Below are 22,564 nucleotides of genomic sequence, written 5' to 3'. Positions count from 1 at the left end.
AGGTTCCCCAGTCAAGGACAGGAAACCAACTGATGTGAGGGAGAGGTACTGCCCTTTTTAGCCTGTAGGTTTCCTGTCTTTGGTGGGCAGATCCCCTCTCTCGTGGTGGGGTCATGGGTGATCGAATTATAAAAAAAAAAAAAAAAAGCGCGTCTTTTTAGTCCGATGTGGTCCATTCTTTAAAAGGACTGCAAAACACGGATACACGCACACCCATTGTACTCAATGGTGGTGCGCACATGTCAGACACGGACCGTGTGTCCATGTGAAAAACTCGCTTTTTTTTTCTGGTAGCACGGAGGAAATGCGTGCACACGTAACCGAATGAAATGCCCCGGCGTCTCGGAAAAGCAGTACAGTTAGTGCTATTCCCAGGCACCGACTACAACTGTTATTATCCTCGCCTGGTCTCCCTGCGGTCAGCGAGACCAGGCGATGCTGATAACAATTGTAGTCAGCGCATTAAATAAAAAAAAATAAAAAAAGCGTAGGGTCTCCCCTATATTTTAAAACCAGTGCAGATAAAGACAGACAGCTGCAGGCTTCTATTATCAGGCTGGGACAGTCCATGGTTAATAGCCAGTCCACAGCCAAAAAAATTAGATGCCAGCAGCTGCCCCAGAATTGGCACATCGCATTAGATTGCGCTTTACCCGGCTCATCCCGATGCCCTGGTGCGATGGCTATCAGGGTAATATATGGGTTTGATGACAGCTGTGATTTGTCAAATCACAGCTGCCATCACACCTTGGGTTTAGTAATGGAAATGATGGAAGCTCCGGCACACGCGTTAGTACACAAGCGTAGCACTGAATACTGGAACTAGAGACACCTGTGGTGGGATCCATATAAAAAGGTGAATCAGGACACACATTACACTATAGCCCCGTGAGGTAGCCAGGACGAAACACGTGTTGGGGCTGCTCCTATGGCACCACACAATCAGGTTACAATGGGCATATATGGCCCCCATTCTTAAATTCACATCACGCCTCCTGACGAAGCCGGAAGGTGAAACGCGCTTCGAGGCTGCACGTGGGTTTCCTTTTCCATCGGAGCACCATGACACAAGGTAATGCTGGCAGTTTATTATTTTGGCTGGTTCCGCATTTCTAACACAGAGGGGCTTCATTTGGTCACACATATTCGGCTATGCATCATGCTCTCATATATATTTTTTGTATTATGTTCACTTTCTGGCATGATAACTAGCCGTGTGATTATAATGTAGTTTGATTTATGCCCCGCATTTACATCTTAAATGCTCTGTCTCCGGTGGCAGGGACTCATTGTGTCTCTTTGATCCTTTGGGTACACAAGAGATCTTATTACCCACTATCTTACTATTTTAACAGTTTTCTTCTTCTTCCAAACTTGTTTTTGACACGGTTTTTTTGTTTTTGTGATAATGTATTATCCAAAAATAAAATGTATCACTTTTGCATAAACTGACTCCACAGTTTACTCAATTCCCTGCTCTTTGAGACACATTGTTGTTTATATTAGAGATTTGGGAATGATAGCTCTTTCTTGGTATACAATGGGCAAGAGTCTTTCTATACATGTCTGTATGCAGGATCATCATTGAGGATCCATGTAATTTTGGATGATCTCTGGATTTACCCAATATCATGTAGCCATTTGTCTTGATGGTCCTGTGATATTTCATCACACAACAGATTAGGATAGTCTATATGCACTTGAACTTTATAGTAGTATGAATTTAAAGTCGGGTCCCAGCCCTAGACTTATGTATGAGGGGCACATATGTTGGTATCCCAGTCTCTTGTCCTACTGATAGTCATTTATGTATGCCTGTCTATATATTTAATAAAGTTTGGTAATTTTTTATGGACCGGCTCCATGTTTCCAGTATGTAGTACACACAAAAAAAGTGTAGAGCAGTGGTGAAGGGGTTTTTGGAGATCAGAAAACCCCTTTCCCACAAACAGCAGTTTGTTTTAAAAACAAAAACTGTGCTTTACCTTACCTGGGTCCAGAGCTCAGTGTCTGCCACTGGTGTCGATTATTTTCCGTAACACTTCAACAGCGCTGCAGCCAATAAATGAGCTTAGCGGCTCTTACCATCAGCTCAGGCAGAGCATTAGTTATTCGGTGCAGAGCATTAGTTATTCGGTGCAGCGCTGACATCTAGTAGACAGGCAAAAACAGACACCAGTGGAGAGATCCAGTGCTGATTCCGGGAAGGTAAAAGACAGTTTGTTTGTTTTAAAAAAAAAACTAAACGCTAGGGAAATGGGTTTTCTGAAAACAAAAATAAAAAAAACCTTTAACTTTGAGCCTAAAAATAATTAAAAAAAAAACAGCAGGAGATATGCTTGTAAAAAAATCGGCAATAAATTATTTTCTAGGAGCGTTTTATAAAAATAGTAGCAGTTATCCATATTGGGACATGAATCAAACTTTTAAAAAGGTAAGGGGCTGTCCAAGATAAGAAAAACATGGCTGCTTTCCACTAGCAAGAGTCACATCTGTCCAAGGGCCGTGCCTGATATTGTAGCTCAGATCAAAGTGAATGGGGCCGAGCTGCAATAAAACAACCAACCTGTGGACAGGTGTGGAGTGGTTTGGTTTCTGGATGAAAACAGCCATGTTCCTCTAAATTATAACAAGTCTTATCCTTTGTTCTCAGGTAAGGAAAACTGCAGCATTCTCCATGTTCCAAATTCAAAGCACATTCTTGTTTGACCAAGCTGGGGGCATGTGTACGGGAAGGAGGGTCTAGGAGGACAATCTGTCAAAGAACTATAACAGCCACTTTAAAAGGGTATTCCTGTCTCATACATCTGTATCATATCCACAGGATATGTAATAAATGTATTGGAAATGTTGTTCCCAGCAATGAGATCCAGATATCCAGATTTATCTCGAGAAGGGGCCCCCTGACATGAGCCACTGTTTTTGGAGAGATGGTTATAACTTTCACTACCACCTGTCTCTTCTGAAAACAACAGTTGATGGAATGCACCAATGAGACTAGACACACACTTGTCCCAATAGTGGGACCCAAATTAACTATATACACAGGTGGTCAAAATTGTTGGTACCCCTCGTTTAATGGAAGAAAAACCCACAATGGTCACAGAAATAACTGGAATCTGACAAAAGTAATAAATTAAAAATCTATGTAAATTAACAAATGAAAGTCAGTCATTGCTTTTCAACCCTGCTTCCACAGAACTTTTAAAAAATTAAACTCATGAAATAGGCCTGGACAGAAATGATGGTACTCTTAACTTAATATTTTGTTGAACATTCTTTTGAGGCAATCACTGCAATTAAATGATTCCTGTAACTGTCAATGAGACTTCTGCACCTCTCGACAGGTATTTTGGCCCACTCCTCATGAGCAAACTGCTCCAGTTGTCTCGTGTTTGAAGGTTGCCTTTTCCAGACGGCATGTTTCAGCTCTTTCCAAAGATGCTCAATAGGATTTAGGTCAGGGCTCATAGAAGGCCACTTCAGAATAGTCCAATGTTTTCCTCTTAGCCATTCTTGGGTGTTTTTAGCTGTGTGTTTTGGGTCATTATCCTGTTGCAAGACCCATGACCTGCAACTGAGACCAAGATTTCTAACACTAGGCAGCACATCTCTATCTAGAATCCCTTGATAGTCTTGAGATTTTATTGTACCCTGCACAGATTCAAGACACCCTGTGCCAGATGCAGCAAAGCAGCCCCAGAACATAGCAGAGCCTCCTCCATGTTTCACAGCAGGGACAGTGTTCTTTTCTTGATATGCTTCATTTTTCCATCTGTGAACATAGAGCTGATGTGCCTTGCCAAAAACTTCCATTTTTGTCTCATCTGTCCATAGGACATTCTCCCAGAAGCTTTGTGGCTTGTCAACATGTAGTTTGGCAAATTCCAGTCTGGCTTTTTTATGATTTTTTTTTTTTTTGAACAACTTTGTTCTCCTTGGTCGTTTCCCATGAAGTCCACTTTAGATCAAACAGCGACGGATGGTGCGATCTGACACTGATGGTTCCTTGAGTTTGAAGTTCACCTTTAATCTCTTTAGAAGTTATCCTGGGCTCTTTTGTTACCATTCGTATTATCCGTCTCTTTGATTTGTCTTCAATTTTCCTTCTGTGGCCACATCCAGGTAGGTTGGCTACAGTCCCAATGATCTTAAATTTCTGAATAATATGTGCAACTGTAGTCACAGGAACATCAAGCTTATTGGACATGGTCTTACAACCTTTACCTTTAACATGCTTGTCTATAATTTTCTTTCTAATCTCCTGAGCCAACTCTTTCCTTTGCTTCCTCTGGTCCATGTGGAGTGTGGTACACACCATGTCACCAAACAGCACAGTGAGTATCTGTAGCCCTATATACAGGCCCACTGACTTATTACAAGATTGTAGACACCTGTGATGCCAATTAATGGACACAACTTGATTTAACATATCCCTTTTGTCACACTATTTTCAGGGGTACCATCATTTCTGTCCAGGCCTTTTTATTAGTTTAATTTTTTTTTAAATTCTGTGGAAGCAGGATTGAAAAGCAATGTCTGACCTTCATTTGTTCATTTTCTAGATATTTAATTTATTATCACTTGACAGATTCAAGTTACTTCCGTGACCATTGTTGGTTTTTCTTTCATTAAATGAGGTGTGTGGGGGTGGGGGTGGGGGTGTGTGTGTGTGTGTGTGTGTGTGTGTGTGTGTGTGTGTGTGTGTGTGTGTGTATATATATATACACACACACACACACACACACACACACACACACACTATGTGTGCAGAATTATTAGGCAAATGAATATTTTGATCACATGATACTTTTTATACAGGTTGTCCTACTCCAAGCTGCATAGGCTTGAGAGCAAACTACCAATTAAGTAAATCTGGTGATGTGCATCTCTGTAATGAGGAGGGGTGTTGACTAATGACATCAACACCCTATATAAGGTGTGCTTAATTATTAGGCAAAATGGGTCAGAAGAGAGATTTGACGGGCTCTGAAAAGTCCAAAATTGTGAGATGTCTTGCAGAGGGATGCAGCAGTCTTGAAATTGCCAAACTTTTGAAGCGTGATCACCGAACAATCAAGCGTTTCATGGCAAATAGCCAACAGGGTCGCAAGAAGCGTGTTGGCCAAAAAAAGGCGCGAAATACCTGCCCATGAATTGAGGAAAATCAAGCGTGAAGATGCCAAGATGCCATACGCCACCAGTTTTGTCATATTTCAGAGCTGCAACATTACTGGAGCATCAAAAAGCAGAAGAAGGTGTGCGATACTCAGGGACATGGCCAAGGTAAGGAAGGCTGAAAAATGACCACCTTTGAACAAGAAACACACGATAAAATGTCAAGAATGGGCCAAGAAATATCTTAAGACTGATTTTTCAAAGGTTTTATGGACTGATGAAATGAGAGTGACTCTTGATGGGCAAGATGGATGGGCCAGAGAGCTCCACTCCGACTCAGACACCAGCAAGGTGGAGGTGGGGTACTGGTATGGGCTGGTATCATCAAAGTTGAACTTGTGGGACCTTTTCGGGTTGAGGATGGAGTGAAGCTCAACTCCCAGACCTACTGCCAGTTTCTGGAAGACAACTTCTTCAAGCAGTGGTACAGGAAGAAGTAGGTATCGTTCAAGAAAAACATGATTTTCATGCAGGACAATGAACCATCATATGCATCCAACTACTCCACAGCGTGGCTGGCCAGTAAAGGTCTAAAAGAAGACAAAATAATGACATGGCCCCCTTGTTCAGCTGATCTGAAACCCCATAGAGAACCTGTGGTCCATCATAAAATGTGAGATCTACAGGGAGGGAAAACAGTACACCTCTCGGAACAGTGTCTGGGAGGCTGTGGTGGCTGCTGCACGCAATGTTGATTGAAAACAGATCAAGCAACTGACAGAATCTATGGATGGAAGGCTGTTGAGTGTCATCATAAAGAAAGGTGGCTATATTGATCTCTATTTTTTTTGTTTTTGCAAGTCACAAATGTTTATTTCTAAATTTTGTGCACGGATATTGGTTTACCTGGTGAAAATGAACAAGTGAGATGGGATTATATTTGGTTTTTATTAAGTTGACTAATAATTCTGCACAGTAATAGTTACCTGCACAAACAGATATCCTCCTAAGATGGCCAAATCTAAAAAAAAAACCCACTCCAACTTCCAAAAATATTAAGCTTGGATATTTATGAGTCTTTTCGGTTGATTGAGAACATAGTTGTTGATCAATAATAAAAATAATCCTCTAAAATACAACTTGCCTAATATTATATATATATATATATATATATCACATTAACAATGTATAGAGTGTATTTCTGATTCTTTTAATGTGGTAAATGACGTCTTGTTTTTATTGCAATATCTACATAGGTGGATAGAGACCCATTTCCAACAACCACCACTCCAGTGTTTTAATGGTACATTGTGTTTGCTAACTGTGTAAGAAGGCTAATGGATGTTTAGAAAACCCTAGAAAACCCTTGCACAAGTATGTTAGCCCAGCTGAAAACGGTTTGGCTGATTTGAGAAGCTATAAAATTGACCTTTCTTTGAGCTAGTTGAGAATCTGGAGCATTAAATTTTTTTGTTCTATGAAACTATCAAAATGGCCAGAAAAAGAGAAGTTTCATGTGAAACTCGACAGTCTATTCTTGTTCTTAGAAATGAAGGCTATTCCATGCGAGAAATTGCCAAGAAACTGAAGATTTCCTACAACGGTGTGTACTACTCCCTTCAGAGGAGAGCACAAACAGGCTCTAACCAGAGTAGAAAGAGAAGTGGGAGGCCCCGCTGCACAACTGAGCAACAAGACAAGTACATTAGAGTCTCTAGTTTGAGAAATCAACGCCTCACAGCTCCTCAACTGACAGCTTCATGAAATAGTACACGCAAAACGCCAGTGTCGACCTCTATAGTGAAGAGGTGACTCCGGGATGCTGGCCTTCAGGGCAAAGTGGCAAAGAAAAAGCCATATCTGAGACTGGCTAATAAAAGGAAAAGATTAATATGGGCAAAAGAACACCGACATTGGACAGAGGAAGATTGGAAAAAAATTTATGGACAGACGAATCAAAGTTTGAGGTGTTTGGATCACACAGAACAACATTTGTGAGACGCAGAACAACTGAAAAGATGCTGGAAGAGTGCCTGATGCCATCTGTCAAGCATGGTGGAGGTAATGTGATGGTCTGAGGTTGCTTTGGTGCTGGTAAAGTAGGAGATTTGTACAAGGTAAATGGGATTTTGAATAAGGAAGGCTATCACTCCATTTTGCAACGCCATGCCATACCCTGTGGATAACGCTTGATTGGAGCCAATTTGATCCTACAACAAGACATTGACCCAAAGCACACCTCCAAATTATGCATGAACTATTTAGGGAACAAGCAGGCAGCTGGTATTCTATGTGTAATGGAGTGGCCAGCGCAGTCACCAGATCTCAACCCATTGAGCTGTTGTGGGAGCAGCTTGACCGTATGGTACGCAAAAAGTGCCCATCAAGCCAATCCAACTTGTGGGAGGGGCTTCAGGAAGCATGGGGGGAAATTTCTCAAGATATCTCAGCAAATTAACAGCTAGAATGCCAAAGGTCTGCAATGCTGGAATGGCTGAAAGGGAGCATTCTTTGATGAAAGCATAGTTTGAAGGAGAAAATTATTCTTTCTAATAAAAATCATTATTTCTAACCTTGTCAATGTCTGGACTATATTTTCTGATCATTTTGCAACTCACTGGATAAATAAAAGTGAGTTTTCATGGAAAACACAAAATTGTCTGGGTGACACCAAACGCGTGCGTGCGCACACATATATAAATATAATCTGTCAAAATAACATATGCAGTAGATGGGAACACCCCCTTTACAATCATTTTGCTCCTACCTTTTTTACAAAGGCAAAATGTCGACTATTACTTTTTTTTGGAGTGGGGTGGGAGGGTTTGTTAATGGAGAAAATACCATGCAGAGTACATATCTCTACAGTGGGTGCATACGGTTGCCGGCATCCGTCCTGACTGTGCACACTGTCTCTCAGGACTCAGGAGGTAGGCGCCGGACAGTGGGCACAGACGCAGTGTGGACAGAGACGAAGTTTGGTATTGCTATAATTTTACCGACCTGTAGAATCCTCTTCCCATGTCATTTTTTCTGCACAGTGAACACCATTAAAAGCAAAATTCAAATATCGCCATTTCATCCCACTCAATTTTTCGCTTCTCATTTTTCAATATATCATATGGTATTGTGAATGACATCAACCAAAATTACAACTCATCCCGCTAAAAAGAAAAGCTCTCATGATTATCAACTAGTAGATATAAAGTAATCTAAGACACTCACCGATCTAAATACAATGCTTCATTAGTCAAAAGTAGTGTTGAGTGAGTATGTTCTATTAACCCTTTCGCCGAGTATGCTCGGGCCGAGCTCCGAGTATTTATAGCTGCTCGGTGATATGGTTGCATCGCTCCCGTGTGCATGATTTGCAACGGTTTGACAGTTTAATACATGGGAGGAATGTCTATTTCTTACACATTCCTCACATGTAATAAAGCTGTCAAACACTCGCAAATCATGCACACGGGAGCGATTCAACCATATCACCGAGCAGCTATAAATACTCGGAGCTCGGCCCGAGCATACTCGCTCAACACTAGTCAAAAGTTAAACCGTTTCAGCATAATGGTTGGTGCAAGCTCCTGTCTCATCATCCAGCGTGAGAGCCATTTTGAGTCACATGTAACATTTCACCCAGGTGCCAGCCATTTTTTTTTTTTTGGGGGGGGGGGGGGGGGGGGGGGGGATGGGCGAGTGCCATGAAATACTTTACATCTAAGGCCATGTTCACACATGTTGTGCTTTTCAGCATTTTTTGCTGCAGATTTTTATGCAAATTTTCAGCATTTTGCAGTACCAGCAAAGTCTATGAGAAACCAGAATTCTTTGTTCACACACATCATGTTTTTTTGTTTGTTGCGTATTTTGTGCCTTGGTTGGGTTTTTGGAAAATAAAGCATGTCACTTCTTTCAGCGTTTTTGCACCCATAGGACGTAATGGATGGTAAAAAAAAAAAAAAGCAACAAAAAACACACCAAAATTTGCATCAGCGTTTTTAATGGCAAAATAGAATGGGGCTTTGTTTTGTTTGTTTCTTGCTTTTTCACAGAACTTTAGGTGCATGCATAAATAGAGACGGAAGGACAGAGAAAAAAAACACTGAAAAAAACGCACCAAAATTTGATTTCGTGCCAGAGATCAGTTTTGCTGCAGATTTGTGACGTTTAAAAAAAAAAAAAAGAAACACAACATGTGTGAACATAGCATAAGGCCACATGCACACATTCAGTATTTGGTCACTATTTTACATCAGTATTTGTAAGCCAAAATCAGGAGGAAAAGTATAATAGAAACATGTCACCACTTCTGCATTTATCACCCGCTCCTGGTTTTGACTTCCTAATACTGAACGTGTGCATGAAGCCTAATAGTGCCATTTGGTGCATTTTTATTTATTTATTTTTAAAATATGCCACTCATCTTGATATTTACATAGTTTTCAATTTAATACATTAACCGAGGGAAACATTTAATACAAACCATAATGAGAAAAAAAAAAAAAAAAAAAAAAAGATCCACACACAAATAAAAGTTCATTAACCAGAAAAAAAAAAATTACATTAGAAATATAAATCTGAAAAATTTCATTAAAAATGGTACAGAATCAACATGTGTAATGAAACATTATTGTAAATATGGATCAGAAGAGATACTTTGAACTGTGGTAACAAATATTACAGCTCTTCACAAACCAAAACTTAGTCATCTCCAGATATCAGCAAATCAGAAGTTAGATTTAGTGATCTCCTTATATCAGTTACCAAAAGTAATATATAGAGAGCTCTATCTGTCAGGATCCGGTAATCTGATTAGCTGTCATTATTACAGCTAGTTATTATGTGAAGATTCATGAAGGTGGCGATAAAGGTCCTTAAGATGTCTTAAAGACAGAACCATAAGCGGATAATATTATGAAGTGAAAGTTCATTTTTTAACGTACATTATTAGGCTGTGTGCCCACTAAGCATTTCCGCCGCAGAAACGCTTAAAAAACGCATGGTAGAAGGCCTGCCATGGTCCCCAATGATAATCTGCATGTGCTGTGCACATGCTACGGAAATCTCCGCTGCGGATTATCATTGTGGAAAAAAACGCAGTTTGCATGGATTTATATAGTGTGACCAAGTTGTCAAGCACTTTCCAAGTGATGCTAAAATCACTTGTCAACCCGCATGCGGAAATGCATATGAAGAACGCTTCCGCTGGCAGTAAAACGCATGTACAATCCGCATGTACAATCCGCATGCGTTTTTTCTGCCAGGGGAGATGCAGAAACGCTCAGGAAAAATCCGGAATATTTCTGCATCGTGGGCACATAGCCTAAGGGTGCGTTCGCACGATGTGGCCACAGTATGTTTTGGGGGTTTATTACCACAATCAAGGTAAAACTGCAATGTTTTTGCCAGGATAGGGGGGGAAAAAAAAGAAAAGGTAACCACAGCGCCAACATATGAACACAGCCTAAAAGTGATAACTAGTGAAACATTTGCAAAAACACTGAAAATGTAATCGAGTAAAATACTTTTCATTTAAAATATTAGTTAATCCAAAGCTTTACTATTCATCCTATTCACACACATTTATAAGTTTTAAGGTGAAATGGTCTATAAATGGGGGTCTCCCATTACAATAAAGGGCGTTTCTAATAAAATTGTATAAATGGTCAATGTTGTAGGAGTTGGTCCTGGTGACAGACTCCCTTTCTGCTGGATCATTTGGGACTGATATTTGCCTAGAATTTATATTGGGATGTAAACACCCCAACTTTAATCAGATCACCATACCACAGTTGGCCGCTTGACTACTTTTTCTAGCTTGGTGTGGCTGAACTCCAGGCTGATCACATTGTATAGTTTTTCCCTTTCAGTTTCTGGTGTTTCGAAGTATCGGACAAACTGTGACATACTCATGTCTGTGGCCTTTTGTGTGTTCACATCCATCACATCCACTATGCGCCGGCTTCCTACAGAAGAAGAGATGTTTCAAGCCAACATAGAGAGAATTATTTATTTTCTTATATTATCCAAAGACTAAACTGTATTGTATATCACTAGTGTAGAATCGGGTTGGACTCACACGTGCCCCATGGTCCGTACAGACTGGCTGAGGGTTTCCTGACCCGAATTTGACAGCCTCAAAACGAGGCTGTTGAGTTTTGGTAGAGACCTACAGCCGGGCTGTAAATCACAGACCGTTACACAAAGAAGTGTGAATGCAGCCTTATGCTTAAAATATTCTGACTATAATTTTATTAGCTTATTAACATGAGTGTTACTGGAACGTATCTGGTTACACAAAAAGCTACTCTTACACATAGGATTCATCAAGACTGGTGTTTTGTATGTCAGTTTGGTGAACAGTAAGCTGGAGTAAAATGTGCCAAATTTATTAAAGGGAACATGACGGTTAATACACACTGTCTGTGGTTCGGGAAGCATGTATCAGACACTGGCTCTATCATATAAGCCAGGGATATTTTAGTCTGAACACTGCCATTTCAGTGGGTTTAAAAAAAAAATAAAATAAAACACACACAACATACATTTTAACGCTAGCCGGGGAACATACTGCTCAGGTCACTAGTCCAAAAGGCCAGTCAGTCCCAAACAGCTTCTTCCACCCAGTTCTACTGGAGTGACAGGTCTCTCTACGCACACGGAAAGCAAGGTGGGGCAAAGCCCGGCCTCTTGGACTGCTCACCAGAGAGGTACGCTCCCCCCCCTTCTGAAGCACCACAGCATTCCTGATTAAAACATGTGTGGTTGAAATTAGAAACCAGTGTCTGATATATTCGGCCTGTTTAGACAGCATGTATCAGCTGTCGGGTTTCCTTTAAGAAGCGTGCAGCTCTTAATGAGTTTGGCGCATTTTTCACCTACCAAGTGCAACAGCAAGAATTGTGCATCAGTCAGGGACTGGAGTACACTTCTGTCGTAATTTACACCTCTATTTTGGTGGAAATTATGATGCATTAGTAGGGCATGATTCCTCATTTAAGCCGAGATTGGAGTAAAAATGCTAAATGTTATTTAGTTGTAAAATTTCTGATTTGGAAAAAAAAAAAAATTTAATTTCAAGTAGTTTTACACCAGAGAACTGGCGAAAAACTTCTTGGTGAATTGGGTACAGAGTGGTTTGTCTGTGTGACATAAACGACTTCCTGAACTGGCACCCATGATTAATGTGGTAGAACAATACTTTAATGACATTTCAAATCCAAAGTCTAAACATTTCTTCTAAATACATGTGCCTTTATCAGATGTATAGCAATAACTACAAAAACCTGAAATTAGCCCCCATTCCACTATAGGGAGCAGCAATGAATGACAAGAAGAGTCACTAATTTGGTTCCCACTGACCCGAGCCTCCTTCCTACCCTTTCATCAGCAATTTTTTATTTATTTTTTATTGAAAACTTTCAACATATTATAAACCCATCAGCGAGTACTAAGGGAATGTGCACATGACTAGTGCTGAGCGAATTTGTTTGCATTTCAAATTCGGAGCCAATTTTTTTGGGCGCGAACCAGCCAGAACCCCGAACACGAACCCGAATTTGAAATGCAGGAAAAAAAAAAAAACACTCAACACTACACATGACATCTTTTTCAGTCAGATTCCACATTAAATCCACCTTAACAAGCACTTCAGTGATAAAAAGAATGAACATATGCACTGCAATGTCAAAATGACTTGCTGTGCAGAGGTTAGTCTTCTAAAGCTTCTATTAACAGCTTCAAGCCTTCAAAGTTGTGAACAGTCTTAAAGAAGTGAACTTCTCATTCTTCTGACGACTTCTAATTTTTCGTGCACATAACCTAACTGCCTCATCTCTGAGTAAAGATAATGTCTGGGACCCATGGCAGATGCTATTCCTGCTACCGTAGAAGTTACTTGCATGGCATTTACAGTGACACAATTAGGATGGTCATACGTTACGTTTTTGCTGCGTTTTTTTTTTCTGACACAAATCCTGCTCTCTTGGCAGTAAAGAAGATGCTTCAAAAAAATCAGGTTTTGCTGTATTATTGTCATGGTACATTTGTATTTGTGCATATGAAAAAAAAAGTATTCAACTTACTCAGGTTTTGGCACCAAAACTTGTTACCTGCACTTATCCATTGCTATCTATGGGTGAAAACGGTGCAAAAACCCTGAAAAAAGTGACATGCTGCATTTTGTAAAAACGCAGCTCTTCGACAAGACAGTCAGGGAAAAAAACAAGGTGTGTGCATGAGATTTCTGAAATCTCAGACTTTGCTGGTACTGTAAAACGTACCTGAAAATTTGCACACAAAAAAAAAAAAAACACTGCAAAAACAAAGTGCAAACATAGCCTAACTGCTCTATAATCTACGATCATTTCCTCTTACTTCCCTTGAAAGCTACACATAAGGTAGTTATAACAGGTATAGTACTCCATATATTCCTCAAACACTGGAGGGCGCTAGAGTTACATAAGGTGACACAAACCAACACTCCAGATCCATCACCAGGATAAAGAATGAGGCCGCCCGTGTGCAGGAATTAGATGCATGGGTTGTGAAGGTGTAAAAGTAATTTCCTCAAAACAATACAGGCATACATTCACCTGCAACATCATGTAAAAAAATGGTCACTTAGTAATCACATTGCATTCTTATCTTACTTCATCTTGAACTGGTCTATATTTACAACATTTAAAATCACCCAGAGCTGCATTCAAAATTCTGCTGGTTGCTATTAAAACCAGATGATAAGCATGATAACAAATAAACTTAGCTGAGCTCAACAGCAATGCATTGGGTCAAACCACATAGTAATATATTAAGGACCCATTAAAAAAAATCAGTTTGTCCCAAAGTTCAGGGTTCTTCCAGGAAAGCTCATTGCACTTATTCGCTTGAATAATGCCAAATAAGTTGCCATATGTATCAGTAAACTGGTATGTGTCAGTATACAATGAATTTTCAGTATAGAACAGCACTACATTATTCCATATATAAGCTACATAGTTAAAAAAAAAACAACAAAAAAAAAAAAAAAAAAAAAAAACACGTGTGGTATGTGTTTCCCCTTTACATTGTATTCCATTACATACCTAGGCTGTACGATACATTGCAGCCTGAGGTATACATCTGGGGATCTTGCCGACATATACATATAGCTAAGCCTGTATATATATATATTTGGGAATAGCAATATGTCGATTTTATGTCAACACTACACTTGCCAGAAAGAAAAACTGGAAAGATAATTAGAATGTGTCAGTACTGCATGTGTGGAGCACGAGAGGTACGTACACTGCTCCGTGCATCAGAGATGGGGATTATTGTATCAATAGTACATCATATGTTGGGAATGGGTTAAGGCAAAAGGTTTTTTTTTTCTTTTTCTATTACATAAAAAAAGCAAAATGTAAACTATAAGACAACGAGTGTTTGAAATTCAGCTTAATGAATGGCTGAATCAAGATTACACCAGCCTTGAATAATAATCTACTGGAGGAAAAGGGTACTAAATTCATTAGAAGGGGAGTGCCCTTAAAGGAAACCTGTCATCAGAATTTGGCTAAGTAAACAGGCATTGTCAGGTTGGTGCTGTTACACTGATTAAAATGATACCTGGGTTGAAGAAATCAGTCTTGTGGTTGTTTAATCTGTGTTTGCAGTTTGGAGTTAATGAGATGCTCATGCTCCAGGACAGGCCTGTGGGAGGGTTTTTTTGGGGGTGCTCTGGCCCCAGTCATCATTCTGGCTTAAATGACAGGTCACTCAACATTCAGTGACCTGCCTCCTAATGCAAGTACTGTGCTTGCGCAGTTCATATTGTGGTCTTAAAAGAAAAAAAAAAAAGTTTTTAAACTCCAGCAAAGTGGTGCAGGCAGTGGCGCATGCGGATTAGCATCTATCTCTTGCCGATAGATGCTAAAGCGCGTGCGCAATATTGTTGGAGCAAAAAATAAATAAAAAATGGCGGCAGCAGATGCGCAGATTGAAAGCATCGCTTGCCAAAAGATGCTACGGCGCATGTGCCGCCATTTTGCTGGAGCCAAATTTTGTTTTGCTCAAAAAAATGGCACTGGTGCAAGCGATAGATGCTAAAGCGCGTGCGCGGCCACCGGCTCCATTTTGCTGGAGTTAAAAAATAATAATAATTAAAGACCACAATATTAACTGCGCAAGCGCAGTATTTAACATAGGAGGCAAGTCACTGAATGTTTGAGGACCTGTCATTTAAGCCATAATGATGATGAGGTCAGCGCACAAAAAAAAAAAAAAACCCTGGCCACAAGCCACCCCGAAGCACGATCATCTCACTAACTCCAAATAAAGATTAAACAAACAAGACTGATTTCTTCAACCCAGGTATCACTTTAAATCAGTGTAACAGCGCCAACCTGACACTGCCTGCAGTTTACGTTGCAAAATCCTGTTAATAGATTCCCTTTAAAGGAACCTAAAACAGTCTCAGTTATTGCATCCCTGCAAGTTTCCCTCTGATATACTCCCTAGTGATATAAGTACACTCCCATAGTTTGTGAAGAAGTCGTCATTTTTTGTTGTTTTTACTGTTCACGTGATTTTTCCTAATGATATATAAAGTAGCGAGTGGCTTGAAAACTGAAGTCACCAGAAGAATGGACCGATCACATCTTTTAGTCACTTCATGGCTTTGAGAATCTGATATGTTTAAAAGAATCTGAAAATGACTGAACATATCCACAGCAAGTCGTTTTGACATAGCGGAAAGCGCTTTTTCTGGTGGGTTTGAGCTGGAAGCCGCCTGAAAAAAAAAAGACAGTGTGCACATGCCCTTAGACTGACAAGCCGCTCCTTATGTGTATAAATGGAAAGTCTTCTCAGTCAAGCGGAGTGAGGCACATGTCGCCAGAGATCTGCCTCGTGGACCCATCATCCAAGCCACATTGTACGCGGCCACCATTTCAAAGGATGTATTCTATGAAATGCAGCAGCTTTTCATAGTAAAACATACCTGGCTGCAATAACGAGCCGGTCTAGGTTTCAAGTTGCCTCTAACTCAGTGCCAGAAAAATACCCGCATATTAAACTATAAACCTTTATTAAATATACCATTAAAGCCACTTGGATTGGAGATATTCGCTTTCTCCAACACTACATGAACCTTGTGCAGAGCAGCAAGATTGAAAGCCAAGTGACATCTTCATAGCTCTGAATTTGTCATGACCCTATTCTGTGCATATGCTCCAATTTATGACTAATGTATAGCAAGGGATGTTTTGTTTTGTTTTTTAAGGGATAGCCACCGGTGAGCAGGGGGCACCATAACGCTATTGGGGTGCCAACCTCCACGGCCAGGCAGGGAATACAGATTTATTAGGATATTAATTGGGGTAGATGTCTACTGGACATCTCTTATATGGGCATAAATCTATCTACACAGTACAGACCAAAAGTTTGGACACACCTTCTCATTTAAAGATTTTTCTGTATTTTCATGACTATGAAAATTGTACATTCACATTGAAGGCATCAAAACTATGAATTAACACATGTGGAATTATATACTTAACAAAAAAGTGTGAAACAACTGAAAATATGTCTTATATTCTAGGTTCTTCAAAGTAGCCACCTTTTCCTTTGATGACTGCTTTGCACACTCTTGGCATTCTCTTGATGAGCTTCAAGAGATAGTCACCGGAAATGGTCTTCCAACAATCTTGAAGGAGTTCCCAGAGATGCTTAGCACTTGTTGGCCCTTTTGCCTTCACTCTGCGGTCAGGCTCACCCCAAACTATCTCGATTGGGTTCAGGTCTGGTGACTGTGGAGGCCAGGTCATCTGGCGTAGCACCCCATCACTCTCCCTCTTGGTCAAATAGCCCTTACACAGCCTGGAGGTGTGTTTGGGGTCATTGTCCGGTTGAAAAATAAACGATGGTCCAACTAAACGCAAACCGGATGCTGCTGCAAGATGCTGTGGTAGCCATGCTGGTTCAGTATGCCTTCAATTTTGAATAAATCCCCAACAGTGTCACCAGCAAAGTACCCCCCCCCACCATCACACCTCCTCCTCCATGCTTCACGGTGGGAACCAGGCATGTAGAGTCCATCCGTTCACCTTTTCTGCGTCGCACAAAGACACAGTGGTTGGAACCAAAGATCTCAAATTTGGACTCAGACCAAAGCACAGATTTCCACTGGTCTAATGTCCATTCCTTGTGTTCTTTAGCCCAAACAAGTCTCTTCTGCTTGTTGCCTGTCCTTAGCAGTGGTTTCCTAGCAGCTATTTTACCATGAAGGCCTGTTGCACAAAGTCTCCTCTTAACAGTTGTTGTAGAGATGTGTCTGCTGCTAGAACTCTGTGTGGCATTGACCTGGTCTCTAATCTGAGCTGCTGTTAACCTGCGATTTCTGAGGCTGGTGACTCGGATAAACTTATCCTCAGAAGCAGAGGTGACTCTTGGTCTTCCTTTCCTGGGGCGGTCCTCATGTGAGCCAGTTTCTTTGTAGCGCTTGATGGCTTTTGCAACTGCACTTGGGGACACTTTCAAAGTTTTCCCAATTTTTCGCACTGACGGACCTTCATTTCTTAAAGTAATGATGGCCACTCGTTTTTCTTTACTTAGAATTTGTATTATGGCAAGAAAAAAGCAGCTAACAGTCTATTCAGTAGGACTATCAGCTGTGTATCCACCAGACTTCTGCACAACACAACTGATGGTCCCAACCCCATTTATAAGGCAAGAAATCCCACTTATTAAACCTGACAGGGCACACCTGTGAAGTGAAAACCATTCCGGTGACTACCTCTTGAAGCTCATCAAGAGAATGCCAAGAGTGTGCAAAGCAGTCATCAAAGCAAAAGGTGGCTACTTTGAAGAACCTAGAATATAAGACATATTTTCAGTTGTTTCACACTTTTTTGTTAAGTATATAATTCCACATGTGTTAATTCATAGTTTTGATGCCTTCAGTGTGAATGTACAATTTTCATAGTCCTGAAAATACAGAAAAATCTGTAAATGAGAAGGTGTGTCCAAACTTTTGGTCTGTACTAATTTATTTATATATTTCTTTATTATATATATATATATATATTTCTTTATTATATATATATATATATATATATATATATATATATATATTCTTTATTATATATATATATATATATATATATATTTCTTTATTATATATATATATATATATATATATATATATATATATATATATATATATATATTTCTTTATTATATATATATATATATATATATATATATATATATTTCTTTATTATATATATATATATATATATTTCTTTATTATATATATATATATATATATATTTCTTTATTATATATATATATATATATATATATTTCTTTATTATATATATATATATTTCTTTATTATATATATATATATATATTTATATATATATATATATATATATATATATATATATATATATATATATATATATATATTTCTTTATTATATATATATATATATATATATATATATATATATATATATATATTTCTTTATTATATATATATATATATATATATATATATATATATATATATATTCTTTATTATAATATATATATATATATATTTCTTTATTATATATATATATATATATATTTCTTTATTATATATATATATATATATATATATTTCTTTATTATATATATATATATATTTCTTTATTATATATATATATATTTCTATATATATATATATATATATATATATATATATATATATATATATATATATATTTCTTTATTATATATATATATATATATATATATATATATTTCTTTATTATATATATATATATATATATATATATATATATATATATATATATATATATTCTTTATTATAATATATATATATATATATTTCTTTATTATAATATATATATATATATATATACACACACACACACACACACACACACACACACACACACACAATTAGAATATCGTCGAAAAGTTCATTTATTTGAGTTCTTCAGTACAAAAAGTGGAACTCATTATATAGAGTCATTACAAACAGTTCTCTATTTCAAGTATTTATTTCTGTTAATGTTGATTTAGACTGTGAGCCCTTGCGGGAAAGGTCCTCTCTCCTCCTGTACCAGTCGAAGACTCGTTCTGTTAAGACTATTGTTTTAAGTGTTTTTTGCTATGTATACCCCCTTTTTCACATGTAAAGCGCCATGGAATAAATGGCGCTATAATAAATATTATTATTATAGTTGTCCACTACCTTTACATTGATGCCCTATCCGTAGGATAGTTCATCAATGTATGATCGGCCGGGGTCCCGAACGCTCCATCCCTGCCGATCAGCTGTTATCGGTGGCGGCTGCCGCAAGTGCTCACCTGCGGGGCTCCGCCGTCAAGTGGTAGTGGCCGCCGCAGTGTACTGCACATATGCATCCTATTCAATTGAACGGGAGGCAGATGTACAGTACATTGCGGCGGCCACTACCACTTCCGGCCAGCTAATAGTTGATCGGCGGGGGTGCCGACTGCGGGACCCCGGCCGATCATACATTGATGCCCTATCCTATGGATAGGGCATCAATGTAAAAGTGGTGGACAACCCCTTTAATTATGGCTTACAGCCAATGAAAACACAAAAGTCATTATCTCAGTAAATTAGAATAATTAACAGAAAACACCTGCAAAGGCTTCCTACGTGTTTAAAAAGGTCCCTTAGTCTGTTTCACTAGGCTCCACAATAATGGGGAAGACTGCTGACTTGACAGATGTCCAGAAGGCAGTCATTGACACACTCCACAAGGAGGGTAAGCCACAAAAGGTCATTGCTAAAGAAGCTGGCTGTTCACAGAGTGCTGTATCCAAACATATTAATGGAAAGTTGAGCAGAAGGAAAAAAAAAAAAAAAGTGTGGCCAACAAGCTTTTTGGAGATGGAAATTTCATTCTCCAGCAGGACTTGGCACCTGTCCATACTGCCAAAAGTACCAATACCTGGTTTAAAAACAACAGTATCACTGTGCTTGATCGGCCAGCAAACTTGCCTGACCTTAACCCCATAGAGAATCTATGGGGTATTGTCAAGAGGAAGATGAGAGACACCAGACCCAACAATGCAGACGAGCTGAAGGCTGCCATCAAAGCAACCTGGGCTTCCATAACATCTCAGCAGTGTCACAGGCTGATCACCTCCATGCCACGCTGCATTGATGCAGTAATTGATGCAAAAGGAGCCCCGACCAAGTATTGAGTGCATTTACTGAACATACATTTCAGTAGGCCAATATTTCTGATTTTCAAAACATTTTTCAAGCTGTGGTTATAAAGTATTCTAATTTGCTGAGATAATGATTATGGCTTACAGCCAATGAAAACACAAGTCATCAACATTAACAGAAATAAACACTTGCAATAGATCACTGTTTGTAATGACTAATATAGGAGTTTCACTTTTTGTATTGAAGAACTGAAATAAGTTAACTTTTTGATGAGATTGTAATTTTGTGAGAAGCGTGTGTGCATGTGAATTTTTAATGGTATATTAGAAGGTTTATAGCTTTTAATGAGGGTATTTTCTGGCATATAACTCACGTTCTATATACTATTTACTGGTTACCTGTCAGCACTTGCCCGTAGTTCATGCAGAAGTAATCACCTAAATTTGGTGTAATTTTAGGGCTCCTTTGTAACAGTATCTGAGAACTACACCAGCTTGTGGCTGCAGTAGATTTATGTAGCGATTTACACCACTTTCTGGAGTAAGTTAAAGTAAATCCATTGGTGTGACTACCCAAGCCCCCTCAATGTAAAACAATCCAACATAAAAAAAATAAATAAGAGACAGGGATGGCGTAGTAGGATACAAGAGGTCATTAATAACAGAAGTACTGGTGACACATCAGCAATATGTGCATTAGTACTTTCATAATATACAAGTTGATCACATTGGTTTCCACAAGAGTTAAGACATCCAGTGTAAACAATTGGGGCACATCATGGAGCAGGATATTTCACTTATCTAAATCAATAATTAAAGTCTTTAAAGGCCACCAGGATAAGTAAAAAGTAACAACTTACCCACCAATAGTTTCACATCTCTGACAGTGAAATCATGTTCTGGCATCCTACAATCAGAGACAGAATATATTTTATACTGAACGTCTAATGAAGTGACCTATCTGTATGTGTTTTGTTATGTATGGAGGTGTGTAAGCTAATAATGTATGGCAGTCAAAGGATGCATCAAAAGCGGTTTGAGCTTGAAAATAGGACTCATCGGGTTCAAAACTATTATGAATGTTTAGCTGAACTAAAGGAGCAAGGAACTTTTGACATCTGACTACATTACAGACAAATGGATAAAATGGTTAAAAATAAATAAATACACTGCTCAAAAAAATAAAGGGAACACTTAAACAACAGAATATAACTCCAAGTAAATCAAACTTCTGTGAGATCAAACTGTCCACTTAGGGAGCAACACTGATTGACAATCAATTTCACATGCTGTTGTGCGAATGGAATAGACAATAGATGGAAATTATTGGCAATTATCAAGACCCACTCAAAGGAGTGGTTCTGCAGGTGGGGACCACAGACCACATCTCAGTACCAATGCTTTCTGGCTGATGTTTTAGTCACTTTTGAATGATGGTTGTGCTTTCACACTCGTGGTAGCATGAGATGGACTCTACAACCCACAGAAGTTGCTCAGGTAGTGCAGCTCATCCAGGATGGCACATCAATGCGAGCTGTGGCAAGAAGGTTTGCTGTGTCTGTCAGCGTAGTGTCCAGAGGCTGGAGGCGCTACCAGGAGACAGGCCAGTACACCAGGAGACGTGGAGGGAGCCATAGGAGGGCAACAACCCAGCAGCAGGACCGCTATCTCCGCCTTTGTGCAAGGAGGAACAGGAGGAGTACAGCCAGAGCCCTGCAAAATGACCTCCAGCAGGCCACAAATGTGCATGTGTCTGCACAAACGGTTAGAAACCGACTCCAAGAGGGTGGTATGAGGGCCCGACATCCACAGATGGGTGTTGTGCTCACAACCCAACACCGTGCAGGACGCTTTGCATTTGCCACAGAACACCAGGATTTGGCAAAGTCGCCACTGGCGCCCTGTGCTCTTCACAGATGAAAGCAGGATCACACTGAGCACATGTGACAGACGTGACAGAGTCTGGAGACGCCGTGGAGAGCGATCTGCTGCCTGAAACATCCTTCAGCATGACTGGTTTGGCAGTGGGTCAGTAATGGTGTGGGGTGGCAATTCTTTGGAGGGCCGTACAGCCCTCCATGTGCTCTCCAGAGGTAGCCTGACTGCCATTAGGTACAGAGATGAGATCCTCAGACCCCTTGTGAGACCATATGCTGGTGCGGTTGGCCCTGGGTTCCTCCTAATGCAGGACAATGCCAGACCTCATGTGGCTGGAGTGTGTCAGCAGTTCCTGCAAGATGAAAGCATTG

General features: G+C 39.4%; 1 protein-coding gene across 7 annotated transcripts in view; it reads right to left on the bottom strand.

Annotated features, from left to right (window-relative positions):
- KDM2B (lysine demethylase 2B) overlaps positions 1–22,564 on the bottom strand; it is a 195,011-nt gene that overhangs the window by 159,921 nt on the left and 12,526 nt on the right. For 3 of the 7 annotated variants that reach the window (XM_073676278.1, XM_073676279.1, XM_073676280.1), the window contains exons 4-5: positions 21,176–21,222; positions 10,906–11,084 (exon numbers count right to left, since the gene is read on the bottom strand). The exons of 1 other annotated variant lie outside the window; for it this stretch is intronic. In XM_073676278.1, the coding sequence (XP_073532379.1) occupies positions 10,906–11,084; positions 21,176–21,222 (226 nt within the window). Of the gene's footprint in view, positions 1–10,905; positions 11,085–21,175; positions 21,223–22,564 lie in introns of those variants that run through there. 3 more of the 7 variants (XM_073676281.1, XM_073676282.1, XM_073676283.1) reach the window with 3 other exon arrangements.

This window comes from Phyllobates terribilis, unplaced genomic scaffold (assembly GCF_046119375.1).
Source record: "Phyllobates terribilis strain yellow unplaced genomic scaffold, ASM4611937v1 Scaffold_1__5_contigs__length_1240528914, whole genome shotgun sequence".
In the NCBI taxonomy this organism is placed as follows: Eukaryota; Metazoa; Chordata; class Amphibia; order Anura; family Dendrobatidae; genus Phyllobates; species Phyllobates terribilis.
This window is presented reverse-complemented; position numbering and strand designations above follow the sequence as displayed.